The 26969-nt window shown below is 41.2% G+C and overlaps 1 protein-coding gene across 4 annotated transcripts in view; it reads left to right on the top strand.

The window, feature by feature from the left end:
* The window catches only part of ZNF521 (zinc finger protein 521), a 307015-nt gene that overhangs the window by 123776 nt on the left and 156270 nt on the right, over positions 1-26969 (top strand). For all 4 annotated transcript variants that reach the window (XM_053571797.1, XM_053571798.1, XM_053571796.1 and 1 more), the window contains one exon: positions 13567-16919. In XM_053571797.1, coding sequence (XP_053427772.1) covers positions 14007-16919 — 2913 coding nt within the window. In that variant the 5' untranslated portion in view covers positions 13567-14006. The remainder of the gene's footprint in view (positions 1-13566; positions 16920-26969) is intronic.

Genomic DNA, 26969 nt, shown 5'->3' with positions numbered 1-26969 from the left:
ATACAAAAAGATATAAAATCTCCATCTTTTTATGGCTGACTGGTATTCCATGGTGTACCTATACCACAGCTTCTTAATCCATTCATGGGTTGATGGGCACTTGGGTTGTTTCCATATCTTGGCCATTGTAAATTGAGCTATGATAAACACTCTAGTGCAAATTTCCTTACAATAAAAGGATTTTTTTCTTCTGGGTAGATGCCTAATAATGGGATTGCAGGACCAAATGGAAGGTCTACTGTGAGTTCTTTGAGGATTCTTCATACTTCTTTCTGTATGAGGCTGTATTAGTTTGCAGTCCCACCAACAGTTAAAAGTGTTCTCTTCTCTCTACATCTGCAGCTTTGGGACTTGGTGATGTGGGTTTTTATTCACTGAGAAGACTTCACTTCACTTTCCTCCACTCTCCAGTTTCTGGGTATTTTTTTCCTTGTAGATTCTTGGAGCTCCCTCTTTCTAGATATCATAGATTAGTGGCCTGGGGCTGAGGGCCATCAGCTTAACATGAAGGGTCTGGTAAATGCAAGGATGCAGCTGCATTATGTGGGGTCACTATGCACCTGTTACCAGCAACTTTGTACCAACTCTTCTTACTGTGATAGGGGAAGTGTTCTGTGTGCATGTATATTTGAGGGGAACTTCTCATACCAGTTAGTGCTAATAAAGGTGAGACCCTCCTGAGTATTTCTAAGCTGAGTGCAGAAGAGGTTAACTGATTTTCTCATGGCTTAAACTATCATTAGTTTCTAACAGCCCTGAAGGACAATAGAGTGCCTGCTTCTGATAAATATGGGTTCTCCTCAGCCTGAAGAGATGTGTGTGATAAGATAAGATGGTTTGTAAAAAAGGGAGCTTGAGGGAAAGGGACAGGGGGAGAGGGGGAGAGAAACTATGTTAACTGCTTTGACTGCAAAATACCCCCTGGTAGCCAGAGATAAGACACCTTGAGCTACTCAGAAGACCTTAAACAGGATGTAAATGAAGCCAATAAAAATCACTTGAGATCAGGGCTCCCCTCTCCCCCCATTTCCAGCTCTGACAGCAGAAGGCTTAATTTACTGTGGGGCACACCACACTTACGTGCTGAACCCAGGAAGTTGCTGCAGACTGATAGGGGCCCGTTCAAAGAACGAGATAGCTGTAATTTCTAGAGAGGTCCAGACTTGAGACATTTAATCAGTGATTCTAGTCATGCCTTCCTGAATGGAAAAAGAAAGTATTGCTGATTATAGGAAGTTCCCTCCCCCTTTGCCCACTCCCTACTCTAGATATTCATTTGCTTTGTGACAACCAGCCTTCTTTCTGTGTTGAGACAGTTGATGGGGTGAACCGCCTTTGATATGGTATTCCTATTCCTCATCAAGCTAGTGTAGCTTGAAAGTAATCATACACAGAAGTTCGTGTAGCTTGAAAGTAATCATACACAGAAGTTCAGGAGATAGGCTTGCTCATGTACACACTTGAGGCAGGGGGCTTGCCTGGAACCATGTATCCTGATCATGTAACACTCTGTCTGTATGTACTTGCAAATGTATAACTCTTCAAAAGTGGGTACTGCCTTTCTCTAGAAATTTACGAGCTGCCGCAGACAATACTTTTCTACAGGGAAGAAGAAACTTGCAAGAGCTAATTGAGTATTACTCTGAATAGATTTGAAGTGTAGAGCCCTGCTCAAAGTTGGGGATATTAGCGGATGGAAAGGCAAAGAATATAATGGCCTCATTTTCTATCTGTGAAAGCAGCTTCTTGGAAGAGCTAGGATTCAATTTGGTCTTTGACTAAGGGAAAGAAATCCCTCCACCAGTGAATGATGTTCTGGCACAGAGCAGCAAATGTGGAAAGGCCAAAGTGTAGCAGACTTCGAGCAAAAGGCTTAGACAGACAACGCAAGGGAAGTAAAAATCCTGGGGTGGTTTTGAAACTTGGGAATGCAGGGCAAGATTCAGAAAGCTTGCTGAAAAATGAGTATTTCTTGGGCCCATCCTTAGAAATTCAGAGTCAGGAGGCCTTTGAGGTAAAGCCCAAGTGTCTGCATTTTTAACAAGCAGTTTGGGCGATTGGGGTGCAGGTGATTAGGGGATTAGACCACGAGATGTTTCCCTGGGTCGTCTGCTGGTGGCAGTGGGTCAGCCACTGGTTTTGTTGTGTAGTTTATGGGGTAGGTGAGAAGGATCCATCACTGCGTACCTCACTGGGAACAATGACAGGAAATGTGTCCCTACAGCAAAAGTATGAGGGAAAGTGCAGCTGACCATAGTGCCAGTTTAACCATACCTTTTCGTCTGTGTTCATGTGTCCATACCTGATCTGTCCACACCCTCCTCCTCCTCCGAGAGGTAGAAGGAAGGGAGGGAAGGACAGACCCACTGTTAAGGGGAATGTATATGTGTGTGTGTGTCTGAGGGGAGGATTTTCTAGCCAGTAGCCACAAGTGAAATTAAGTTAGGAAACACGTGCACAGGCTGCCACACTTGTCAATAGTGAGTTCCTGGTTTACGAAATTGTTAGGCGATACATCTTTCTTTTATGTATGCACGAACACATATGTCAATTAACATGAATTAGTTTAGCAATTTTAACAACAAAAAACATTTTTTTAAAAAAGAAAAATTAATGATGTTAAATACCACTTCAAGTTTATTCATTTACCCATAAAAACACAGCACCCCCAAGAAGATGGGCTAAGAAGATACGTATCAGATTTCTTATTATCTGACTAGGTTTTCTTAATTTACTCTTATTCAGATGACATTAGCACATTCAAATTTCTGGGAAAGCCAGGTGTCCACACCCCCTCCTGGAACAGCACGGGGGTGTATGGTACACCTTCTGGGTGCAGGAATGATTACAAGAGGTACTCTACCTACCAAATTCAAATATTATGATTTGACTGTTTGTACTCTCATATTAACCTGAAATAAAAAAAACAAACAAAAACCCCGCAGCATTTGTATTTTTGCTGTTGTGGTTTTAGTAGGGGAGCGTTTGGAAGGAGAGACTTCTACGAGTTTTCTAGTACATAAAGCCAAGGTGCCAGCGTGGGCACTGGGGATTTGGGTTTGGGCTTTAATGCCACCATCAACTACTATTGTTAGTACAAGATTATTACACGTTACTAATCCTGTTGACCTATTTGTTCATCCGTAAAAGTAGCATTTTTTCCCTACAAAAGCAAGACTTCTCATAGACCTTAAACCCTGCATTCCATATCCATGAAAAGTTAGGAATGACAGCTTTGATTTTCTTCTATTATAGGCGTCCATCAAATTCACTCATTTTCTTTCCTTTGCTCCATAAAGTCAAGCCCCAAAGTATACATCACTCATGCCAAACAACATCAGGTCATCTGAAGAGAAAAGGATAGAAGTCCAATGTGGGAGGAGGTTTTGTAAAGATAGCACTGACTCAGTCAAGATCCTGGAATTATGCTAGTAGGTTTTATATCTTTGAATATTAGAAACATGCTTTTGCAGGTGTACACCAGTATGTTTGGTACCTATATAGATGCGTATTTATATTTATATCTTCTTTTATAAAGGCAAGAAGTATTGCCAAAAATTCCACTATGAAAATTTATTCAGAATTGGTGTGCATCACAGATGGGCTAAGAAGATACGTATCAGATTTCTTATTATCTGACTAGGTTTTCTTAATTTACTCGTATTCAAATGACATTAGCACATTCAAATTTCTGTGAAATCCAGGGGTCCACACCTCATTGTGGAACAGCACAGATGGGGTCTCTCACCAACTTCTTTACCTGCCTTGTTACTACAAACACACTGCCTTGAATTCTTCCCTTATACATTGTTTTATTATTTTAAAATTTATGATTTAAAGTGAAATGCTGTCACATGGAGGTATCATGGGGGTTTTGACACCTGATTGTGTCACTGGTATTGGGATATTTGCCAAGACATGTCATTTTAGAAAAAAAAAAAAATATATATATATATATAAAAACATATAATTTAATGAAAATATGATTATATATAAATCAGTAAAAAATAGCACCACAAATTCTTCCCTTAAAGAAGTGTTTCATTAAGACATGATTGAACAGATATTTACTCGTATTAAGGGACAAATTACTATGATTAACACTTTTCTATGAAAATACCTAAAATATTTGAAAAACTACTTTAGCATACATCATTTAGTCTATTTCAAACATTTAGTCAACTTGGCTAAAAACACATGTGCACCACAATTTTGACTGGTATTGGTTCCTACAAGTAAATTACCAGGGCTGTTAACAAGAAAAAATGGAATGAACTGGTTTGGGTTTTATTTTCATATTCAGTCTAAGGTAAAGATTTTAGAGAAAAAGAAAATCAAAAGTAAGAAAGAAAAAAATAAAAGGAGAGGATACCTGTAAAATTCATCAATTTGATAATCAGCCTTATTTTCAGAACTGCCTTTTTGATATTTTACCTCATTAGATAAATGAAAAAAAACCTGTGAATAAAGGTATTTGACATTATATGATCTGCGTAGAGATATTTTATCATGTTCGTCTAGCTAAAGTTATTTTATGAAAATAGCTTTTTTTTTCCAGTTTATATAGTGCTTTTATGAGCATTATCTTATTTGAAATAAAGGTACTCTTTGTATCATTTGGGTTCCTTGGGATTCTATCTCACTTTTCAATTTTAGTTTTATTACGTAAGTGTTAATGTGAAAGTTAATAATTCTGTTGAATCACTATAAAAATTCTATTCTAAGAGGATACATTGGCGATTGGCCCATTGGTGATTAGACCCTTTCTTATGCACAAAGTCTCAAGATATTCCAACATCTCCTAGTTTTCAATATATTGCCAGAGTGTAGAACTTCCTCATAAAATGCATAAAGCTGAGGAAAGACCATTGACACCGCTGTGAGTTTCACCTGTGGGGTGGTTGGCTACGTGCACTCACTAGCTACCTGGTTGGCTACTTCACCTCAGCTAGACAACCTGTATGAGTCATCTCTGCCTTAACAAAATGGAACATGATTCCTAGCCGCAGACCTCAAGAATTCCTGTCCAGTGTTAGATGTGTGAACTTCAAAATCTAGAACCAGGACGAAGGTCAGTTGTATGACAGTAGCATCTGGATAATTGTAGTAATAGCTCCCCCAATCTTTATAACAGCTTTTTCTACATTAACAAACCGTATTTATCACTTTACTGCACAATGAACCCACGGGGGGTGCTAATTGTTCATTAATTAAATTTTAGCCTTTCAACACTTTCGTATTCTCCAGTGGCCTCGTCTACAGTGAGGTGTACAGTGTGGTCTTTTCAAACTGCTGAAAATTCATGTTGGCTTTACCACTGCCGTGGGTGTGATTCAGGTGACACTGCCGCTCCAACAGATACTGTTTTAGGACTGGTATAATTTGTTATGGCCCAAAGTTTTTCAGCCTTGGACTAATGTCTACATGTTGGAAAAAATATTCAGTAAAGTATAGTTTGACAAAGCACAGCATTCTGTTAGATCACATTCCTCTTTGAAATAGAATTTCTTTATTTGGAAATTCTGGTAGCTTATGGCAGTTCTTCAAAAAAACCCTAACATGGTGGAATGCACCTTCAGAGATCCATTGTTCCCTGGTTAAGCCATTTTCAAACTTACTTTTCTTGGGGGGAAAGAATCCCCTTGACCTGAAGTTTCCCCAGTGAAGAGGTTAATTTGAAATCATTAATGATGAACATGGTCGTGCTGAGAAGTTTACTGAGTATTTTTCAAAATTTGTAGCTGTTTCTTCAAAGCTCAATAAGTATATTTTACACCAGTGCAAAGGATTTTTGAAGCAAAATAGAATATGCCTCAAGGAATTTCTAAATAAGCAAAATAGTGAGTTATGGAGTGTGTTGGCACTCAGGAATGTGGCCCCAGGACTTTGAATGCCGGCCATTCTGTTGTGGGGATTTACTCCACTTAATGAATTAATCACGACTTTCCAGGGTGTGTGCACAGCTGTTAAGGAATGAGCCTCTATACAGTGATTTTCTAGATACTGGGAAGTAGCTTTCAGAAGATACTTTTTGATATTTTTGCTTATTTTTATTTTTAAGTAAAAAATGCCCTTACAAACATTTAAAATTATTAGAACCTCAGTGTGAAAAAGCAACAACTAAATTATAGCTAATTTTAGTTCTTTTTTTCTATTTTCACATTTCTCAGTTGTAACTTAAAGGTGAGTTTGGCTTTCCTAGTACTAGTAATAATTTAGTACATTTTTATTTTTCAGCAGTACAGAAAACTCTTTCATATAATGGCATATTTGATTCTTAATATCACTACCTATGAGGCAGGCTGAAATTTTTCTGATATTATAGACAGGGAAATCAAACTTAAAAAAAGAATGCAGCTTCTAGAGCTTATAAACCAGTATTGGGCCTAACACATAGTTAGGTGCTTAATAAATGTTGACTAAATAAATGAAGTTAAGGGAACGAAAAATTGCCTTACATTTTTGTGGTGTGAGGTCATATGTAAACACCAGAATGCATAATAACTAATAAATGCCCTCTAACTCAAAATAGTAGAGAGAAAAAGAATACAGGCTCAGGAAATCCACTGTGGTGATAGCTGTCATTATCAAAGGAAAGATAAACATGTTAAACAGCGTAGAACGCCCGCAGTCACAGCACTATAAACAGATGTGTGACACACTATTGCCGGTTATTGAACACCAAGAGGTGCTTATCATCATTTGTCTATATTTTTAAGTGAGAAAGAAAAGAAAGGAGAGAGATGAAAGAAAGAGAGAGAAAGACAGAAAAAAGAAAAGAAAAGAAAGGAAAGGAAAGAAAAGGAGTTTTCGCCCCCCCTCACTCCCACCCCCGCACATAATTGGAAACCAATTTTCCTTCTGTCTGGCTTCAGAAACACAATGTCTCGATTTCCGTGAGAGAGACCATGACTATTCTTTAACTGCTTTCACGTCAGCTTTTTCCTGATTTGAGAGGTGGAGTTAAGTGTGAACGGCTTAAGAATGCACTGTTTTCTATTTAATTTGGCTGCGGAAGATGGAATTCATTGAGCTCCGTCTGTTCAAATGAACTTTAAGCAACAGCAAGCAAAACATTTGTACTTCTCTCTGCACATGCAATAGAAAAGTGTTTGGCAAAGGATGGGATGGATGTGCAGCCCGCAATTACCCAAGGAGGGCAATGGAGAAGTGATAACAGCTCTTTATCTCTTTCTTGGCTCATCTGGAGTGTTAAAGGGTTGTTGGGAGAGAGTGAGCCTCTTTTTTATGAGGGAGTATTGAAAGAAAGAAAAAATAACCCCTGAGCTCTGATATCTGGAATTCATCTTAAGACTGTGTTAAAAAATGTGCACCACCAATCCCGCTCCCTGCAGCCACTGTCATTAGTGGGTGACTACCCTGTTTCCTCATAACCTAACTGTTAATGCATTTCACTGGTCCTTCCAGAACAATTTGGAATATTATAGAAGTTTAAAACATCTGTGAATTATAAATAATTTTAAAGTTCACATTTCTCTTTTGAACACCCAGTAAAGAATACTCATTTTCAAGTAGTTAAATAAGTTATGTGACAAAGGAGTGAATTTAATGTGGCACTGTTGATTAAAAAAAAAAAAACTAAAAGCGTGATAGTTCTGTTATTAAAATCACAGCTTTTCTAAAACTGTTGACATTTCTACTGAGAATAAAGGGAAGCGATTGCGTAATAAGGCATAATGGTTCATTTCAAATGACCCTTATTGTCTAGCAGTTTAAATCATTCATTGCTTTACAAATGTATGGTGTAATTTGGTTAGATGACTTTCAATACAGTGATGTTAAATTGTTGCTGTTAATGGCACTGAAGTACCACGACAAATACCCTTGTTACCTGTGTCTATTAAACATGCATTTCAAAATATTTTTCTCTTTGCGTAGTGCCTGGCTTCTCTTAGCACTTGTGCACACCTGTGTACTTCCTTCAGGATTTTCAGCTTATGTTAAGGTGACTCAGGTAGCTAATGAAGAAAAAAGGTGCTGTGAACTCTATTCAGTAAGGAAGTTCAGAACTGCTTCTGTAGCCTAATGGCAGAATGAAGAATCATTTAAAATAAGGAGGGATGGAACCTGACATTTTGTTCTGGTTTTAACCTATGATGTGACACTTAAAAAATATTATGTTAAACTAACATAAGATACCAAATAATGCAAAGATCATATTGCTCATATTTTAGGGAGAAGGGAAGTAATTTCAAAATTATATACTTGGCTTCAGAATTACATAGAAAAATACTTATTCTGAGGCTACCTGTCTTCTTTATATAGAATATAATATAAAGATTATAATCTGTTCAATATGATAATTGAATACTTGGAGCATAAGCATGGATTTATGGTCCATTAATTTTGAGATATCACCAACCATATATTATTTTCTTGCTGGCTGTACATAAAACTGTGGATGCTTCAGGCACTGTGGATTTCCACTGGGCTAGTCCTTAAAACTGATATTCCGGGGATTCCATTAAAAGAGAGAAAATGTTAAAATATGCTCATACTGTATATACAGAAGCTTACACATGGAAACAGAAATATATGCAAGGCATATAAATCTTTTTGTTTACATATGCAGCTTTTCTTCAGCAATGATAAGGTGCCCTAGAAACATTTACTAATCTTTGTAACACCCCAGAGGGTAAGTAGCAAGAATTATCATCTTCATACTGCAGGTGAAATACCTAGGTAGGGGCAGATGAAATGACTTGGCCAGGTCACTAAGTTAGTTAGGAAGCTGGAAAGAAAACTCCAGACTCTTGACTTTTAGTACTTATTCAGTCATTGAACTCCTGAAGACAGAAGTGCCAAACCCATCAGTATTTGTTCTTCTTTTCCTCACTTGAAAAGTAACCGCCGATGTATAAATCCTGTCCCTGTTAAGGAAACCTTGCTGTGTGGCGCTAGCGTACACGTGATACTGGGTCCCCGATGGGCAGTTAAGAGAGTACTCTGCCGTTGCAATGAATGAGCTCAGGTAGCGAAAGGATATCAGTAAGCCAGTTGCTTGCAGACCCAGCCCTATGAAGAATCAAAAATTTCCTTAATTTCGATAATTTCCTTAGTGTTAAAAGTGATTCCACTTGCTTTGTTGCTTTTGTTTCTTCTTAATAATTTCAACTTGCCCGACCCCTTCTGAAAGACTTGGTTCCGATACCTGCTTAATAGTACAGAGTACGCACTAGCATCACGCCCAACCCTCCCACATATATTCTCTTCTTTCTTTGATCTCCTCTGCCTCCTCCTTTTCTTTCTTATTATTATTTCTGGCTACTTTGATTAGACTTGAAAGCCAAAGAATGGCTGGGTCCTCAACATTTCTCTTCCATAGTAGCGGGCTATTAACTGAGAAGACAGGCCACCATCTGACAAGCCGTGTGCTGGTCTGTCCGTGAGCAGTAGCCGGGATAAAATCACATCCAGCCTTTGCTTCTTCCTCCCCAGGTTGGCACATGAAAGTCTGGTGGCTTACGTCACAAAGGTACTTTGTGCGCTGGTGTATTCTTCCCTGCAGAATTACTCCTTCTAGCATGACTTCACTTTTCTGCTAGCGAGTACTTTCCCCTATAAATATGACGGAACAGGTGTAGCTCTGCTGCTAACTGCGTTTCCAGCTGTCCTTCTGCAACACAGACCCAGCAAAATCTGTTGTTTCATCCTTTCAGGCAGACTAGAGGACCATGGAGCTTGAGATGGAGGTCTTCCTTGCAGGATATGGCAGTCTCGTTGCCAGAAGATGATCGGGAAAGCCTGGCTGGCTAACAAAGACAGGCCTTCAGCGGCTGGGTGTCGGTCCAGTTCTGCATCCCCTTTGGCAGGAGCACAGAGGCTGCTGCAGTGTGGCCAGCCAGCGAAATTAGGAAATAAGGACCTCTTTTATTTACTCAGGCTGCTGAATCATGGGCATTCCTGTCTGCTTGGAGAAAAGTCAGGCGGCTCTACTTTCCACTGAAAGTCTCAGGAGTGTTGGAGACTTTCATCTTGGAGTGTTCACACACTTGTTTTAATGTGCTTTATGGAAATGGTGAAACTCAGCAAGTACAGTTGCTGGAGAAAAACATCTGCACGAACCGTGCACACACATTTGCGTCTTTAAATAGACGTTTTAGGCTGTGAAGCTGGCTTTCAGTGAAGTCTGTTCGGCTGTAAGAGCTGTAGCTCTTCGAGAATCAGCCTGTGTGAAGTGATAGGTCCAAAAGTTAAAATTTGACATGGACATGTTATATATTCGCATTGAAAATCAGGAAACTTGCCATCACACAGATCGACGGTCCCTGTAAGTAGCAGTTAGAAAGGAAGGAAGAGAGAATTCAAGTTGATTCAGGAAACTGGGGTTGAAAGAATCTTCCATAGTTTCTTCCATATGTTAAAAGAAATGGATGTTGTTCAAATGTATATTCACCATTTAAGCACAGTTTCACATTTTGACTGCCAAGAAGCCCAAGTTAATGGGGCTGAGTAACTCTCTAAGACTTAGGTAGCCTCAGAGAATGCTGGCAGAGAGACCGCACGGCAGCAGTTTGGGAGAGTCAGATCTCCATAGAGCATGGACCCACCCGCTGGGAGGCCGGTGACTCCCTGTGTGTCCCTGGGAGGATAGATCCATCTATGATACCAGCCAATGAGTTCATTACAACTTAGATTTTAAGGCAGAAACCAGCCTTTGGGAAAACCTTTATTTTTTAAAAGTAGTGTTCCTTGCTCAAAGTTTTTACTTTCTGCCTCTTCTTAATCTACTCTGTCCCTCTGTCCTAAGCTACCCTACCCTATGACTTCTGTAGGGGGTTTCTGTTTATTGACAAAGACAAATAATATAAACAGGAGCGGGGAAAGGAAACCCTTCCAGCTCTCTCTCAAGTCCTGGTTAAAAACTTGATCCTAACCTTGTGGTGCCTGTGGCTCAAAGGAGTAGAGTGCCGGCCCCATACCCTGGAGGTGGTGGGTTCAAACCCAGCCCTGGCCAAAAACTGCAAAAAAAAAAAATGATCCTCACCTTCAGCTCACGAGACAGGTCATTGAAATTTATAAGCTTAAGAAAACAGAGATAATGCCAGGAAGGCTATGTTAACCATTGTGATGAAAATGTGTCAAATGGTCTATGAAGTGAGTGTATGATGCCCCATGATCATATCAATGTATACAGTTATGATTTAATAAAAAAAATAAATAAATAAAAAAGAAAGCAGTTACCTAATAGATATTGTCAGGCATGGATCACAGACAAGAACCTGACTTACACACAGTGTTAGGGATTGCACAATTTTTATAACGGTCCATTGCTCTATAATTCTTTATGTATTTGCATAATAATATATCATGCCTGGACACAATCTGCAATTTAGTACATTTTCAAGCTCAATAGTTATATCTTTCTAGTCTAGAACCAAGATAAATTCTGATTCTGTTTTCCCCCATATATATAATCATATATATCTCATACATCATATATATATGAAGATGTGTTTGGAAATATTTCAAAATGAAAAACAGAATTTAAACCGGAGAAATGAATGTGAAATGTGGTAGATTTTGCCGAGAATGTTGAGAAAATTTAATAAATAACATTTTTTTTTTCAGTTACAGGAAATATTAGAAACCTTGGTTTGTTTCAGGGATATCACTTAAAGGTGATCTTAACATTTTGTGGGGTGGGGAGAGAAACTTAGATCATCGTTGAGTTGTTTTGCTTTAATTTTTTAACATTGTTTTTCTTAAGTGGTGAGTTGAGTTTATCTGCATAGGTTCTTGATATATTCATTTTAAATATAAATCACACCCACATTTATCAGAGCCTTTCTAATGCTGGAAGCATGTTGGGTTATAAAGTCATATAAATGAGGGTGCACAATCATGTGGTTTTCAACTCGTATGGCAAAGCTTTGTTGCAGTGGGCAGGGATCCAGGAATGGTGTTTGGTTGTTTTCTCAGAGTGAGGGAGTTGCCATCTGGCATTGATAGTGAGATGGTGTTGTCATCAGTTTCTAGATGCAGGAAAGGAATGATCCTCATCTGTTTCCTGTGGATAAGGAAGAGACTGACAATCTAGTAAAATCTTGTTACCTTAAAGAAAGCAGAGGTGGAATTCGTTTATATAATGCTCACCAGTTTCTACTTTTATGTTCATCATTTAGCTTGCTAGTCCACCTGTAGCTTTGAAGAACCGAAAGACTTATGTGAGCATACTCTAATTGAGTCCTATTAGGATATTCTAATAATGTTCTAATTGAACCTATTATTCTAAGAGAAACACTTGCTCCAATCTATGGTCTTTACTTGTCTGCATTTATGAAAAATCTTGCTTCTTTGTAGAGGGAAAAGCTTTTAAAATTTCTTCTGATCTTGAATAATAGATTGTTTTGAAAGCAAAAAAGAAAAAAAGGTTTCACAACCTGTTTTGAGAAGGTCTTATTTTTCCACTTGGATGTCAGGAAGGCAAGAGAAATAAGACTGCACATGTGCTAAGAACATGACTTTAAAAACCACCTAATACAGAGTAGAGCTCCTTTCTAGATAACTTGCTAAGTTTACATCTGGCTCTCAGTCTTGTTTGTCTTCTTTTTGTTACTCATAAATCTTTCGGCATTTACCATAATCATTTATCACTTTTCCTGTTTCCAGTTTTTTACAAGTTGCTTTGTCTCTGCTCACCTCAAAGTGCAGGTCCTGTTTAGCTAAGGAAGTTCAGGCTACAGAAGCTTTTGCGAAAGGAAGAAATGGTGGGCCACCTCTTGAACTTTCCAAACAAAATACACTATTAAAATCTGGCCTTTGTGAAACTCTCATTTTTTCTTGATCCTGGCTGATCCTAGCTACATGTAATATCTAGCAATATCCTTCTAACATTTAATAATCCATTTTCTGGCCTATGGTATTCGAATCTTTCAGTTATTGAAGAAATCCTAGTTGTCTTTCATTACACAAGACATAATTATTATTGTGTTTTCTGTCTTCTTTCACGTGCTTACTTTTTAATATTTTTTTGCTGAAAGCAATAAGGTCTGTATCAATAAGAACCCCCATAAAAGATTTTTTGGTCTTCAGAATTGCCTTTTTATATAAAAACAAGCAAAATGCAGAGGGAATTTTTTATTAAATATTAGACATCTCGGTTGACTGCATTAATTTTAAATCATTCCTGTACTATTTCCTCTTTTCATTTGGTTCTTCAGATGCTCACGTAGTATGCAAATCATTTTAGAATGAATACAAAAGAAACATTAAATATATTAAAATCTGCATTTTAATAAAATTGTCAATGTGTAAAATATACCTTGCTTCAAAGAAAGAATGATAAAAAGTAATAAAATAATAATTTAGACATGGAACTATTTAATATCTTTTTATATTTTACAACCCAACAAAAAGTAAATGTAGAATAAAAGCTTTGGGCTCAGATTTGAAAATGTCTCACTCAAATATTCTCTCCTCCATTTCTTTTCCCCCGAGAGGTTCAGAAGGGTCCACTTGTGTGTGGCTCTTGATGTGGTACAGTAAACTCACTCTTGACTTCTCAACATGTAAAATGAAATCTCTGGCTATTTCTCATTGCAGATGGAGTGGATGTTGAAGATGACCCCACTTGCTCTTGGCCGGCTTCCTCACCTTCTAGCAAGGACCAGACCTCCCCTAGTCATGGAGAAGGTTGTGATTTTGGAGAAGAAGAAGGTGGCCCTGGACTTCCATACCCATGTCAGTTCTGTGACAAGTCGTTTAGCCGCCTCAGCTACCTAAAGCACCATGAGCAGAGTCACAGTGACAAACTGCCTTTCAAATGCACCTACTGCAGTAGGCTGTTCAAACACAAGCGGAGCCGAGACCGCCACATAAAACTCCACACGGGGGACAAGAAGTACCACTGTAGCGAGTGTGACGCTGCGTTCTCCAGGAGCGACCACTTGAAGATCCACTTAAAGACTCACACGTCCAACAAGCCATACAAATGTGCCATTTGTCGCCGTGGGTTCCTGTCCTCTAGTTCACTACATGGACACATGCAGGTTCACGAGAGGAACAAGGACGGTTCTCAGTCTGGTTCCAGGATGGAGGACTGGAAGATGAAGGACACTCAGAAGTGCAGTCAGTGTGAGGAAGGCTTCGACTTCCCGGAAGACCTCCAGAAGCACATTGCAGAGTGCCACCCTGAATGCTCCCCAAACGAGGACCGAGCGGCCCTCCAGTGTCTCTACTGCCACGAGCTCTTTGTGGAGGAGACCTCGCTCATGAACCACATGGAGCAGGTGCACAGTGGGGAGAAGAAGAACTCATGCAGCATTTGTTCTGAGAGTTTCCACACAGTCGAGGAGCTGTACAGCCACATGGACAGTCACCAGCAGCCAGAGTCGTGCAATCACAGCAACAGCCCTTCCTTGGTCACAGTGGGCTACACCTCTGTGTCCAGCACCACTCCAGACTCCAACCTCTCAGTGGACAGCTCAACAATGGTGGAAGCTGCCCCACCAATCCCAAAGAGTCGAGGGAGGAAGAGGGCTGCTCAGCAGACCCCTGACATGACTGGCCCCTCGAGCAAACAAGCGAAAGTTACCTACAGCTGTATTTACTGCAACAAGCAGCTATTTTCCAGTCTTGCCGTTCTGCAGATTCACCTGAAAACTATGCATTTAGATAAGCCAGAACAGGCCCATATTTGTCAGTATTGCTTAGAAGTTCTGCCCTCACTCTATAACCTAAATGAACATCTCAAGCAAGTCCATGAAGCTCAGGACCCAGGTCTGATTGTTTCTGCCATGCCCGCCATAGTTTACCAGTGCAACTTCTGTTCTGAAGTTGTCAACGACCTTAACACTCTTCAGGAACACATTCGATGTTCTCATGGATTTGCAAACCCTGCAGCTAAAGATAGCAATGCATTCTTCTGTCCCCATTGCTATATGGGGTTTCTCACTGACTCTTCCCTCGAAGAGCATATAAGACAAGTCCACTGTGACCTCAGTGGCTCCCGATTTGGGTCTCCAGTGCTTGGGACTCCAAAAGAACCTGTAGTAGAAGTCTATTCTTGTTCCTATTGTACAAATTCACCAATATTCAACAGCGTTCTCAAACTGAACAAGCATATCAAAGAGAATCATAAAAACATTCCCTTGGCCTTGAATTACATTCACAATGGGAAGAAATCCAGGGCTTTGAGCCCCCTCTCTCCCATGGCCATAGAGCAGACATCTCTTAAGATGATGCAGGCGGTCGGAGGTGGACCTGCACGTCCAGCCGGAGAGTATATCTGTAATCAGTGTGGTGCTAAGTACACGTCCCTAGACAGCTTTCAGACTCACCTAAAAACTCATCTTGACACTGTGCTTCCGAAGTTGACCTGTCCTCAGTGCAACAAGGAATTCCCCAACCAAGAATCCTTGTTGAAGCACGTTACCATTCACTTTATGATCACCTCCACGTATTATATCTGCGAGAGCTGTGACAAGCAGTTCACATCTGTGGATGACCTTCAGAAACACCTGCTGGACATGCACACCTTTGTCTTCTTTCGCTGCACCCTCTGCCAAGAAGTTTTTGACTCAAAAGTGTCCATTCAGCTGCACTTGGCTGTGAAGCACAGCAACGAGAAGAAGGTGTATCGCTGCACGTCCTGCAACTGGGACTTCCGCAATGAGACGGACTTGCAGCTGCACGTGAAGCACAACCACCTGGAAAATCAAGGCAAAGTGCACAAGTGCATCTTCTGCGGCGAGTCCTTCGGCACCGAGGTGGAGCTGCAGTGCCACATCACCACGCACAGCAAGAAGTACAACTGCAAGTTCTGCAGCAAGGCCTTCCACGCCATCATCCTGCTGGAGAAGCACCTGCGGGAGAAGCACTGCGTGTTTGAGACCAAGACGCCCAACTGCGGCACAAATGGCGCCTCCGAGCAGGTGCAGAAAGAGGAGGTGGAGCTGCAGACCTTGCTGACCAACAGCCAGGAGTCCCACAACAGCCACGACGGCAGTGAAGAAGACGTGGACACCTCCGAGCCCATGTACGGGTGTGATATTTGTGGGGCAGCCTACACTATGGAGACCCTGCTGCAGAATCACCAGCTCCGGGATCACAACATCAGACCCGGAGAGAGCGCCATTGTGAAGAAGAAGGCCGAGCTCATCAAAGGGAATTATAAGTGCAACGTGTGCTCTCGAACCTTCTTCTCTGAAAATGGCCTCCGTGAACATATGCAGACCCACCTGGGCCCTGTCAAACACTACATGTGTCCCATTTGTGGAGAACGGTTTCCCTCCCTTTTAACTCTTACTGAACACAAAGTCACGCATAGTAAGAGTCTCGATACTGGAAACTGCCGGATTTGCAAGATGCCTCTGCAGAGCGAAGAGGAGTTTTTAGAGCATTGCCAAATGCACCCGGACTTGAGGAACTCCCTGACGGGGTTCCGCTGCGTGGTGTGCATGCAGACGGTGACCTCCACCTTGGAACTCAAAATCCACGGGACATTCCACATGCAAAAGACAGGGAATGGGTCTGCGGTCCAGACCACAGGGCGTGGCCAGCATGTCCAAAAACTGTACAAGTGTGCATCTTGCCTCAAAGAATTCCGTTCCAAGCAAGATCTGGTGAAACTTGACATCAACGGCCTGCCATATGGTCTTTGTGCCGGCTGCGTGAATCTCAGTAAGAGTGCCAGCCCAGGCATCAACATCCCTCCCGGCACGAATAGACCAGGCTTGGGCCAGAGTGAGACTCTGAGTGCCATGGAGGGTAAGGGCAAGGCAGGAACCCTGAAGACTCGCTGCTCTAGCTGCAACGTCAAGTTTGAGTCTGAGAGTGAGCTCCAGAACCACATCCAAACCATCCACCGGGAGCTGGTGCCAGACAGCAACAGCATGCAGCTGAAAACTCCCCAAGTGTCGCCCATGCCCAGAATCAGCCCCTCCCAGTCGGATGAGGTAACTCGCCTTTTTCATGTTTGCTATTTACCCTCCTCAAGAAACCGTCCCCACTTTATGTGTACACTTGCCATGGCTTTATTTATTGTCACGTGCCAAAAGACACTTAGATTGAAATGCAATGACTTTTTTCCCCCATAGCCATTAGCTAGCAATTACTCGCTTCTTGATAAGCAGCATTTTGGCTGGAATGGTGCAAAATAGGACTAATTCCAGTCTCCCTAGGATATTGTCTTCTCTATGACTGAAGAGACCAGTGCTCATGCCAATACCACTGAGATCTGGAATCTCAGCATAGCTTCACCGAGAGTTGCAATCCCCAGCTATGACTTGTGTGTATGGCAGAGAGATAATGACACGAAAGTAAGATGTGAGGAGCCAACGTGCTGGCTTAGAGTAAATTAAGAAGAATATATATATTTGGGGATAACACATTGGGTCTAAGGGTGTTTTTCTAATACCATGCTGTCAACACTCACGGTTTTCCTTTGTCTTCTGAGTAGTGAGGAAAATTCCTTCTCACAACAGGATTTTTAAAAAGCTGCTATATTTATAAAGAACCACATGTCTGTTATTCAGTATAAGGACACTATCCCTGAGTCTTCCCTCTCTGGGTTTCCATTTAATGTGGTTTATTTTTTCCCCTTAGTTTCAGGGGAGTCTTATGTTTTCCTTGCCAGGATGAGTATAAGAAATGAGCATGTTTACAATGAAACCATTTCACAACTTAGAAGCTGAGCAGAGGATGGCTCATTTTCATATTTCTGTATACTTTATCACCTGGTTTTCTAATAGCTCTTTCCACTTTCCTACCCGCCCCTATCTAGATATCCATCCAAATAAACACCCCAGGGAGATGCATCTCCCTTCAGTTTGGGGTTACTGCAGTTCCCTTATCTTGTCTGGGCACTCACAACCTCCTGGAGGCCCCCCCGCCTCTGCCTGCAGATAGTCATCAGCCAGCCAGTAGGGGAGAGCAGACTCAACTGATACAGAGCCCAGCTTCACAAAATGTGGCATCTGTGTGACAGGCACTCTCCCAAACTTTGAAGCTACTTTCCCTTCTCTCCTCCCCAAGTAAACCTGCACTTTTCTCTGATTTGAATAAATGAGACCCTTCTTAACTGAGGGGGACTGCTGGAAGAACATAGTTTTCATAATGACTCACAGCTCATGTGCTGGATCAAATAGTATCGCTCAAAACAAATATAAGTGGTAATATGAGACGAAGTTTTCCTAACTTTTTATTTCAACTATGTTTGAACCTGTAGAAAAGATAAAGGAATAACACGATGAACACCTGTGTGTTGTGTCTCCATATCCCAGATTCCTTCCTCTTTCTCCCACCTTTTTTTTTTTCTGTAAGTCAGCATAAGGCACATATAAGTTGCAGACGTTATGACATCTTCTAAGAATAAGAGCATTTTCCTATGTAACCATGATATCATTAGCAAAGACAAGTAAATTAGCAGAAGAAATAAATCAATAGTATCATCATTTTCCCCTATTGTTCCCAAAATATTTTATGTTTTGATTGAGAATTCCTGAAACATTTAAGCAGGAAATTACCCCTGTCCTTTTTTTATTTTGTAATGCTTAACATACCTAGAGGAGTTTGTATAGTCATGTTTAATTTAAATAGTGTGTAAAGGTGATTTAAAATACCTACATCAGTCTGTGTGTGCGTTTTGTGTGTGAGAGAGATACTGAGGTGTTGTTTGTGAATTTAAAATGAACCAAAACTGGACTTTCTTGTTTCTTAGACTGCTTATGAAAGGGTACATGTCTTTTTCTTTATATCTGTTCATGGTTGATATTTCTGATATTTACAAATTGCTATATAATACCATTTAACATAAAATTTTAAAAAATGGACGATGTATGAATAGTATGTAATCATTGCACATTAACTTGGCTAGAATTATTTGTTTAGGAGAATTTATCCTTAAGGCTCTAATTACACTTTAAATCTGAATGATAGTTAGAAAGCTTATCTACGAGGTGTCTCAAAAGTCACCCATAAAGGGACTACACATGGGGAGAATGGGAATGGTAGATAAATGTACCTTTACTTACAAAATATTCATTACCAAATTTTACATAATATTTACAAAATTTTCCCTACGAATTGGCTACCTCTTTGTAAAATTTTGTATATCCTGCACTTACATAGGATCATAATTTAAAATATTTTAAAAGACTTGTGTTTTTTTTTCAGTACCAAGAGAGTATACATTTGTTATTTTTTTCTTTTTCCTACTTATTTATCCAGAAAGATGAAAATGTCTCAAAAATATCTATACAAAAACTGAACACAACATGATCATTAACTAGTGAATGATTAAACCAAGTAATTCCATACAGCAGAGTATCACTTATCCGTAAAAAGGAATTAACGTGCAGAAATCAAGGCACGTTTACAGTATTACACTGAATGAAAGATGTTCACACAAAAGGCCACACACGTATGATTACATTTTTGTGACATCTCAGCAAAGGCAAACATTGTAACAGAGATCAGATCAGTAGCAGCTAGCAGGGTGGGGGAGTTTACGTTCATGGTGGTGGTAGTTACACACTTACAATGTTTGTCAAAACTCACAGACGTGACTTGTGTTTTTTAAGCACCTAGCTACTAAAGGGTCACAGTGACTCTTTATGTAAATGCATACTCCCTGTTAGACCTGATTAATAAAAGCTGGTGTGTTGTCCTTAATTGGCCAGAAATTGGTTTTGAATATTTCGTGCGTTCCTCAAAAGTTCACTAATTTGTTCAACATTTTCATCATTATTACTATTGTCATTTAAAAATTCTTTATATATTTAAGTTTTAAAATTGTATATGATTTCTTCTAACATTAAGAATGTACAGCAGATTGTATTATTTGCGCTGATGTAGAAAATTATCTAAAGATACAAAGAGTTTTACAAAAAGAAGTCTTAAAGTAATGTTAGCAAGAGAAAGACAGTAATAAATACAGTAGAACCTCCATAGTTGACCTAATTTTCACAGAGCAGACAGGCACCATATGTATGTATCAGTACAGTAGGCCTAGTTCCTATGCTGACCATCCCCATGAGCTGACCCGTTACAGTCCCTGCGTGGTCAGCTTACAGATGATTCTGTAAGCTCATTGTTCTCATTCTGTTAGCCAAGTTTAACTTTTGTAACTTTTTGTCATGAGTAATGTGTAAATTTTTTGCCAAATTAGGTAGAAGAGAATGGACGGCGCCTATGGCTCAGTGGGTAGGGCGCCAGCCCCATATACCAAGGGTGGCAGGTTCAAACCCGACCCCAGCCAAACTGCAACAACAACAACAACAACAAAAATAGCCAGGTGTCGTGGTGGGCGCCTATAGTCCCAGATACTTGGGAGGCTGTGGCAAGACAATCGCCTAACCCAGGAGTTGGAGGATGCTGTGAGCTGTGAGGCCACGGCACTCTACTGAGGGCAACAAAGTGAGACTCTGTCTCTACAAAAAAAAAAAAAAATTAGGTAGAAGAGAAGTCATTGTCATATACATCTTTGCCAAGAGACAGGTATATCATGTGGGCATAAATTTCATTACAAAAAGAAATATGGAGGGTGGCGCCTGTGGCTCAAAGAAGTAGGACACTGGCCCCATATGTGGGAGGTGGTTGGTTCAAACCCAGCCTGGCCAAAAGTGCAAAAAAAAAAAAAAAAAAGAAATATGGGGCAGGACACAGTGGCTCATGCCTGTAATCCTAGCACTCTGGGAGGCCGAGGCGGGTAGACTGCCTGAGCTCACAGGTTGGAGACCAGCCTGAGCCAGAGCAAGACTTTGTCTCTAAAAATAGCTGGGCTCTGTGGTGGACGCCTGTAGTCCCACCTATTCGGGAGGTTGAGGCAAGAGAATCACTTGAGCCCAAGAGTCTGAGGTTGATGTGACTGTTGACTTAGATGTCCTAGGCAGGAATTGAAGGACTTCATGATATAAATGGTATTTTCTTCTCTTCTTCTTGCTGAGGATTGAGACTTCCAAAGTGAAAAGAAGACCACAGGAGAAAACAAAACCTGGACTTGTAGATATTGTCAAGAACAAGATTAGAATTTTCTGGAGCATGACTTCTAGTCATGCAGGGATATTGGTAAATACATGCAACTTTCAGAAACTGAAAAGAATGTAATTTAATGGAGACCAGGTTACCTAATTAAAAGAGATTTAAATTTAAATATAAATCTGGAAAGGATCAGTACCTATAAATCCATACAATCCAAGGAAATGGATGAATGACAAGGCCTGTGACAATCAAGGAAGGATAATAGTGAGTAGCTGTCATATAATGGAGAGATTTAGAATTAAAGACAGATCTGAATTTAAACCCCATTTCTTCTGTTGAATGCTTTCTGAATTTGCAAATAATGTTTTCCTCATGCCCAGATCTTCTGATTATTAATCTAGATTTGCTCTGGAGATTTTGTTTGGAATAAAAGATTTTACTGAATCTATTTCTTTTCCTTTGTTCCTCAGAGGTTGAGTATGAGAGAAATTTACAATAACGCACAGTGAATTATTCCATACATGGTAGAGTTCATTGGGTACAGGAAGAATGCTGGCCTTCTCACATTCTCCACACATGAAGCACCTCGCAGTTACTGACAGTTACTGTGTGCTGAATAAATGTTAGTTCTTCTGGAGTTCATCAACCCTGGCCTGGCAGGCTGGTCGGGTGCTGTCCCATTTGGACCTCAAAATGTTATCTGCTGACTTTGAAGTTGAATAGTAGACACTGGAAACGTGTCCTTCTGCCTCCATTTTTCCAGGATGCCTCATGGTCAAGGTTCTCTGAGGGATTATTTACTCGCATTTCAATTCACACCAGCCCTATCAGTCCACTGAAACTGTTCTTGCCAGGTTTACCATTATTGTGATCTGCATGTAGTGAGATGTGTGTTTTTTTGCCACAAAATCCAAACTAAAAGTGACGGTGGAGACCATCTGATTCAGTCACCTTATTTTACAAAGAAACAGATCCAGATAAATCAAGACATTTTATATATGGCACATACATTCTATGTAGTCTAGACCGTATTCTTACAATCAGGTAAACTAGGGTAAAGAAATGTTAAGAGAGTGTAATTACAGACATGCACCTAAAAAACCACAGAAGTCATAAGCAAGAGGGTATATATTTACTGTTCAGTAAGTGAAAATGGGTCCTCATGAAGGTCTTCGTGCTTGTCATTTGCACACTGAGCGGAATGAGGAGGACGACGAAGGGGAGGGAGGGTCCTGCAGTCCCCTGGGCTGGCAGAGGCAGAAGGAAACCCATGTCTGAGCGGACCCACACAGTCCAAACTCTCGCTGTTCAAGGGTCAGCTGTTGTTCTTGAGTCAACTCCTCCCCCCATCGCCTTACCACGTCCTACATTCAGTCTCTTTTCATTTTCTGTAAACTACTGAAGCCGCCTTATAATTGGTCCCTCTGACCACAGTCTTGCCATTTTCAAATCCATTTGCACCCAGCTGGCAGGACCATCTATCTAAAACAAAATTGTCCTATTTGAGACATTTTAAGTGCTGTGCACCTCCATCCCCACAGGACGATATGATGAACCTTTTATTGTGAAATACAAGTCCCTTCAGGTTTGGCCTCTGAACGCATTTTTTCCTTCCTTTCTTACCCTTGCCTTATTCTGCAACTAGAAACACGTTAACCCCACAGACGACGTACTGCCCTTGTGTCTTGCTGAGGCCATCCTGTCCCTTCTACCCCAGTAACCGTTCTCCTCCTCCTGACTGTCCTCCACCTTTGGTGAGGTTGCCCAGCTTATCCTTTCTTTGGAGATCATCTACTCTAGAAGGCTGTTCAGGAGCCTGACTTCCCAACACAAGCCTCTCCCTACTCCTTGAATGCCCCATGTATATAATATGGAGTAAACAGTGTTTACAAATTGGCACTTCGCTTTACAATTATTTGTTTACTTTCTCTTTTTTTCTGATGAATTTCTTGGGGCAAGTGCTTACTCAGTCTCCTATTCCTAATACGAGGCCCATGGGTGGGTGTCCAGAGCCCTCCTCTACATGGCAGGTCAGCTGGCCATGTAGATTTTTCCATGCAGGAAACCCCTCCACAGTGACTGGAACTCAGAAGCTGGGCATTAACCATAGGATTGCTGTTCATATTTTTACCCTGTTTGGTTCAGAATGTCGTTTCATCATCTCTGTGAGCACTCACAGGCCTGTTTTTTTTTTGTTGTTGTTTGTTTGTTTGTTTGTTTGTTTTTATTTGGCCGGGGCTGGGTTTGAACCCGCCACCTCCGGCATATGGGACCGGTGCCCTACTCCTTGAGCCACAGGGGCCGCCCAGGCCTGTTGTTTTATCTCACTTCACCTCAAGGCCTGCTTTCCCACAGAAGTTGTACTTCCTCCTGCTGAGGCTACCAGTGCTCTCCTGGTTTGAGAGGGAGCTTTCTCTGTCCCTCCTCTGCAGCCTTATGCACAGGAGGCAGCTCTTTCCTTGACACGCCCCTCTCTGCCCCTGGGGCGTTCCCTCTCCAGGCTGTCTTCCTACCTCTGCCTTTAGAGACTCTTCCTGCTCCCGTGGCTGTACTAAAAATGTAGGGATTCTTCCGGGCTCATCCTTGGCCCTCCTTTTCTGTCTACTCCCCATGGGTAGCTCATCTATTCATGTGGCTGTAACTATCTCTGGGCTCAGGGTTCCCAAGTTTCTATTCTAGCCTAGTTCCTATTAGGCTAGTTCATGTTACTATCATTCCCCACACACATTACCTTTTCCATTTATACCTCTTTTAGATATAACTTGTCTAGTGTACACATGAAATTCTTGATCCTCTCTCCTGGAACTTGTTCTCTCGCCAGACTTTTGTCATTTTAACAAAAGAAACCGCCCTTTATCCAATGACTCACACGAGAAAACTAGGAGTCATGCCATTCCTGCTTTTCCCTCATTCCCCGTGTTGAATCCATTAATAAGTACTATGGATTCCACTTCCAACAAGTACCCTCACATGTCTTACGCCCTTCTCTCCATCACCAAAGCCATCACCTGGGTCTAGGCTGTGATCATTTCTTGCCTGGATAGTGTGGGAGGTCCCTAATAGATTCCTCTCTTGCATGGATAGCACAGGAGGTCCCTAATAAATTCCTCTCTTGCCTGGATAGAGCGGGAGGTCCCTAATAGATTCCTGTCTTGCCTGGATAGCGCGGGAGGTCCCTAATAGATTCCTGTCTTGCCTGGATAGCGCGGGAGGTCCCTAATAGATTCCTCTCTTGCCTGGATAGCGCGGGAGGTCCCTAATAGATTCCTCTCTTGCCTGGATAGCGCGGGAGGTCCCTAATAGATTCCTCTCTTGCCTGGATAGAGCGGGAGGTCCCTAATAGATTCCTGTCTTGCCTGGATAGCGCGGGAGGTCCCTAATAGATTCCTGTCTTGCCTGGATAGCGCGGGAGGTCCCTAATAGATTCCTGTCTTGCCTGGATAGCGCGGGAGGTCCCTAATAGATTCCTCTCTTGCCTGGATAGCGCGGGAGGTCCCTAATAGATTCCTCTCTTGCCTGGATAGCGCGGGAGGTCCCTAATAGATTCCTGTCTTGCCTGGATAGCGCGGGAGGTCCCTAATAGATTCCTGTCTTGCCTGGATAGCGCGGGAGGTCCCTAATAGATTCCTGTCTTGCCTGGATAGCGCAGGAGGTCCCTAATAGATTCCTGTCTTGCCTGGATAGCGCGGGACGTCCCTAATAGATTCCTCTCTTGCCTGGATAGCGCGGGAGGTCCCTAATAGATTCCTCTCTTGCCTGGATAGCGCGGGAGGTCCCTAATAGATTCCTCTCTTGCCTGGATAGCGCGGGAGGTCCCTAATAGATTCCTCTCTTGCCTGGATAGCGCGGGAGGTCCCTAATAGATTCCTGTCTTGCCTGGATAGCGCGGGAGGTCCCTAATAGATTCCTGTCTTGCCTGGATAGCGCGGGAGGTCCCTAATAGATTCCTGTCTTGCCTGGATAGCGCGGGAGGTCCCTAATAGATTCCTCTCTTGCCTGGATAGCGCGGGAGGTCCCTAATAGATTCCTGTCTTGCCTGGATAGCGCGGGAGGTCCCTAATAGATTCCTGTCTTGCCTGGATAGCGCGGGAGGTCCCTAATAGATTCCTGTCTTGCCTGGATAGCGCGGGAGGTCCCTAATAGATTCCTCTCTTGCCTGGATAGCGCGGGAGGTCCCTAATAGATTCCTCTCTTGCCTGGATAGCGCGGGAGGTCCCTAATAGATTCCTCTCTTGCCTGGATAGCGCGGGACATCCCTAATAGATTCCTCTCTTGCCTGGATAGCGCGGGAGGTCCCTAATAGATTCCTCTCCTTTCTGCCTCCTGGTGCATCTGTCATGTGCAGTTGGAAGTGCAGACATGTAAATTAAATGATGTCACTTAAAATTCTTCAGTGGCTTCCCACTTCCTCACATAAATCTTGATGCCTCGCCAGCTTACAAGGCCATGCACAGTCTGGCTGGGGCAGCTGTTCTCACTTTGTTCTGAGACTTTCTCCCCTGCCCTCTGCCCTGCTTCCCCTCCCCGGCTGCTTCCCACCCTCTGCTCCGCTGGCTCTGTCTCATCGGACACTGGGCCTCCCTGAAAATCTTATCAAAGTCGGGGTCCTCCTGGGATTCTCACTAAAAATTGTCTTTATTTGTTTACCTGTTTATTTCTTTCTTCCCCCTTTCCTGTCAACTTATCCTAAGGGCTCAGTAAGCATTAGTTGAATAAATGAATGGAGTGTAAATACTTCAAAGTAACAAAAAAAGTGTACACTACTTACCATGTACTCCATTTTTATTTGCAGGTACACTAGTAACTAACACATAGGGATAAAAGTCATTTTGCTCAAAAGTTAGGTTTGCTCTAAAAATAGAAAAATAAGCTGAAAAATTCAAAATTTATCTTTATTGTGGAGTGCTTTCTTATGCATCTTATTATCAGTATTCTTCCTTCATGGTTCTTATGCCAAAAATGGAAATGTATTTGGTGATAGTTCAGAACCTACTCAAGTTCCAGAGTTTGGTATTATATTGTTTGGTATAAAAAAAATTTCCATATGAGGCTGAAAAAGATACAAGGTTGGAAAAAATACTTGGAAGGTTTTGTATTTCAAATTGCTGGTACTAAGTTTGCTAAGGTAAATAAGCAAAGAAAAAAATAAATGTATTAAACTCCCTTTTAACACTATTTAAAAATTAAATCAAAAATGTACATGACCAAATGCATTTGTAAGATTCAAGATGTTCTTGAAATAGCCTGAGTTTGTTGCATTGCCAAGTCCGATTTCCATTGTTGCTGTCGTGTTCAGTGTTTGTTTGGCATCTACAGAGTAAAGAACAGGGTTAACTCTGGTGTAAACGCCAGGTGATGGGACATGGTTGCAGCTCTCTTGTACGGGTTCTGGCACTTAGTCCCCCAATCACCTTGTGTTGATCATTGCCCTGCATGTTGTATTTGCTGTGGCTGCCGTCCTTTGATTTTCGTTGTGTACTTCTCACTCGGGGCTTGTTGCTGATGTTTTCCATATGGTGACAGTGACTTTTTAAAACATCTGAAATTTAAAAACAGGAATGTTTTTATATATAGCCATGAATCCTGGATTATGTATAATATTTGTCCTTTGGGTACTAGGCCAAAAGAGTTTGAATCATCCTATGTAGTAATAGAATTTTATCTAGGAAAAGCATTTCACATGTTTGGCTAAAATTGTGTCAAAGTGGAGCTTAGCAAATATCTATTCTAGATGATTTTGAATAATGAATGAAAATTGAAAGCCTTATTCTGGATCTCTTATCACTGAATCGCTGTTCCCGCCACATGACACAGGCATAATTTTCTACGACACGTACTTTGTATTCCTAGAAACTTAACCTAACTATAAGAATTTTGCCAAAGCCCGAATAGCTGGTTCCCCTTATTTAGATGATTTTTAAACCTCTTCACATTTTTAACCCTTTAAATGCCCATTTCTAAAGATTCTACTCCTAATTTGCTTTTCTCCCTCTTACTCCCATTTTCTGTTACCTCATTATCATCCT

This window comes from Nycticebus coucang, chromosome 19, assembly GCF_027406575.1.
Source record: "Nycticebus coucang isolate mNycCou1 chromosome 19, mNycCou1.pri, whole genome shotgun sequence".
Taxonomy (NCBI): Eukaryota; Metazoa; Chordata; class Mammalia; order Primates; family Lorisidae; genus Nycticebus; species Nycticebus coucang.
Note: the sequence above shows the minus strand (reverse complement) of the source record. Positions and strands in the feature narration are given on the sequence as shown.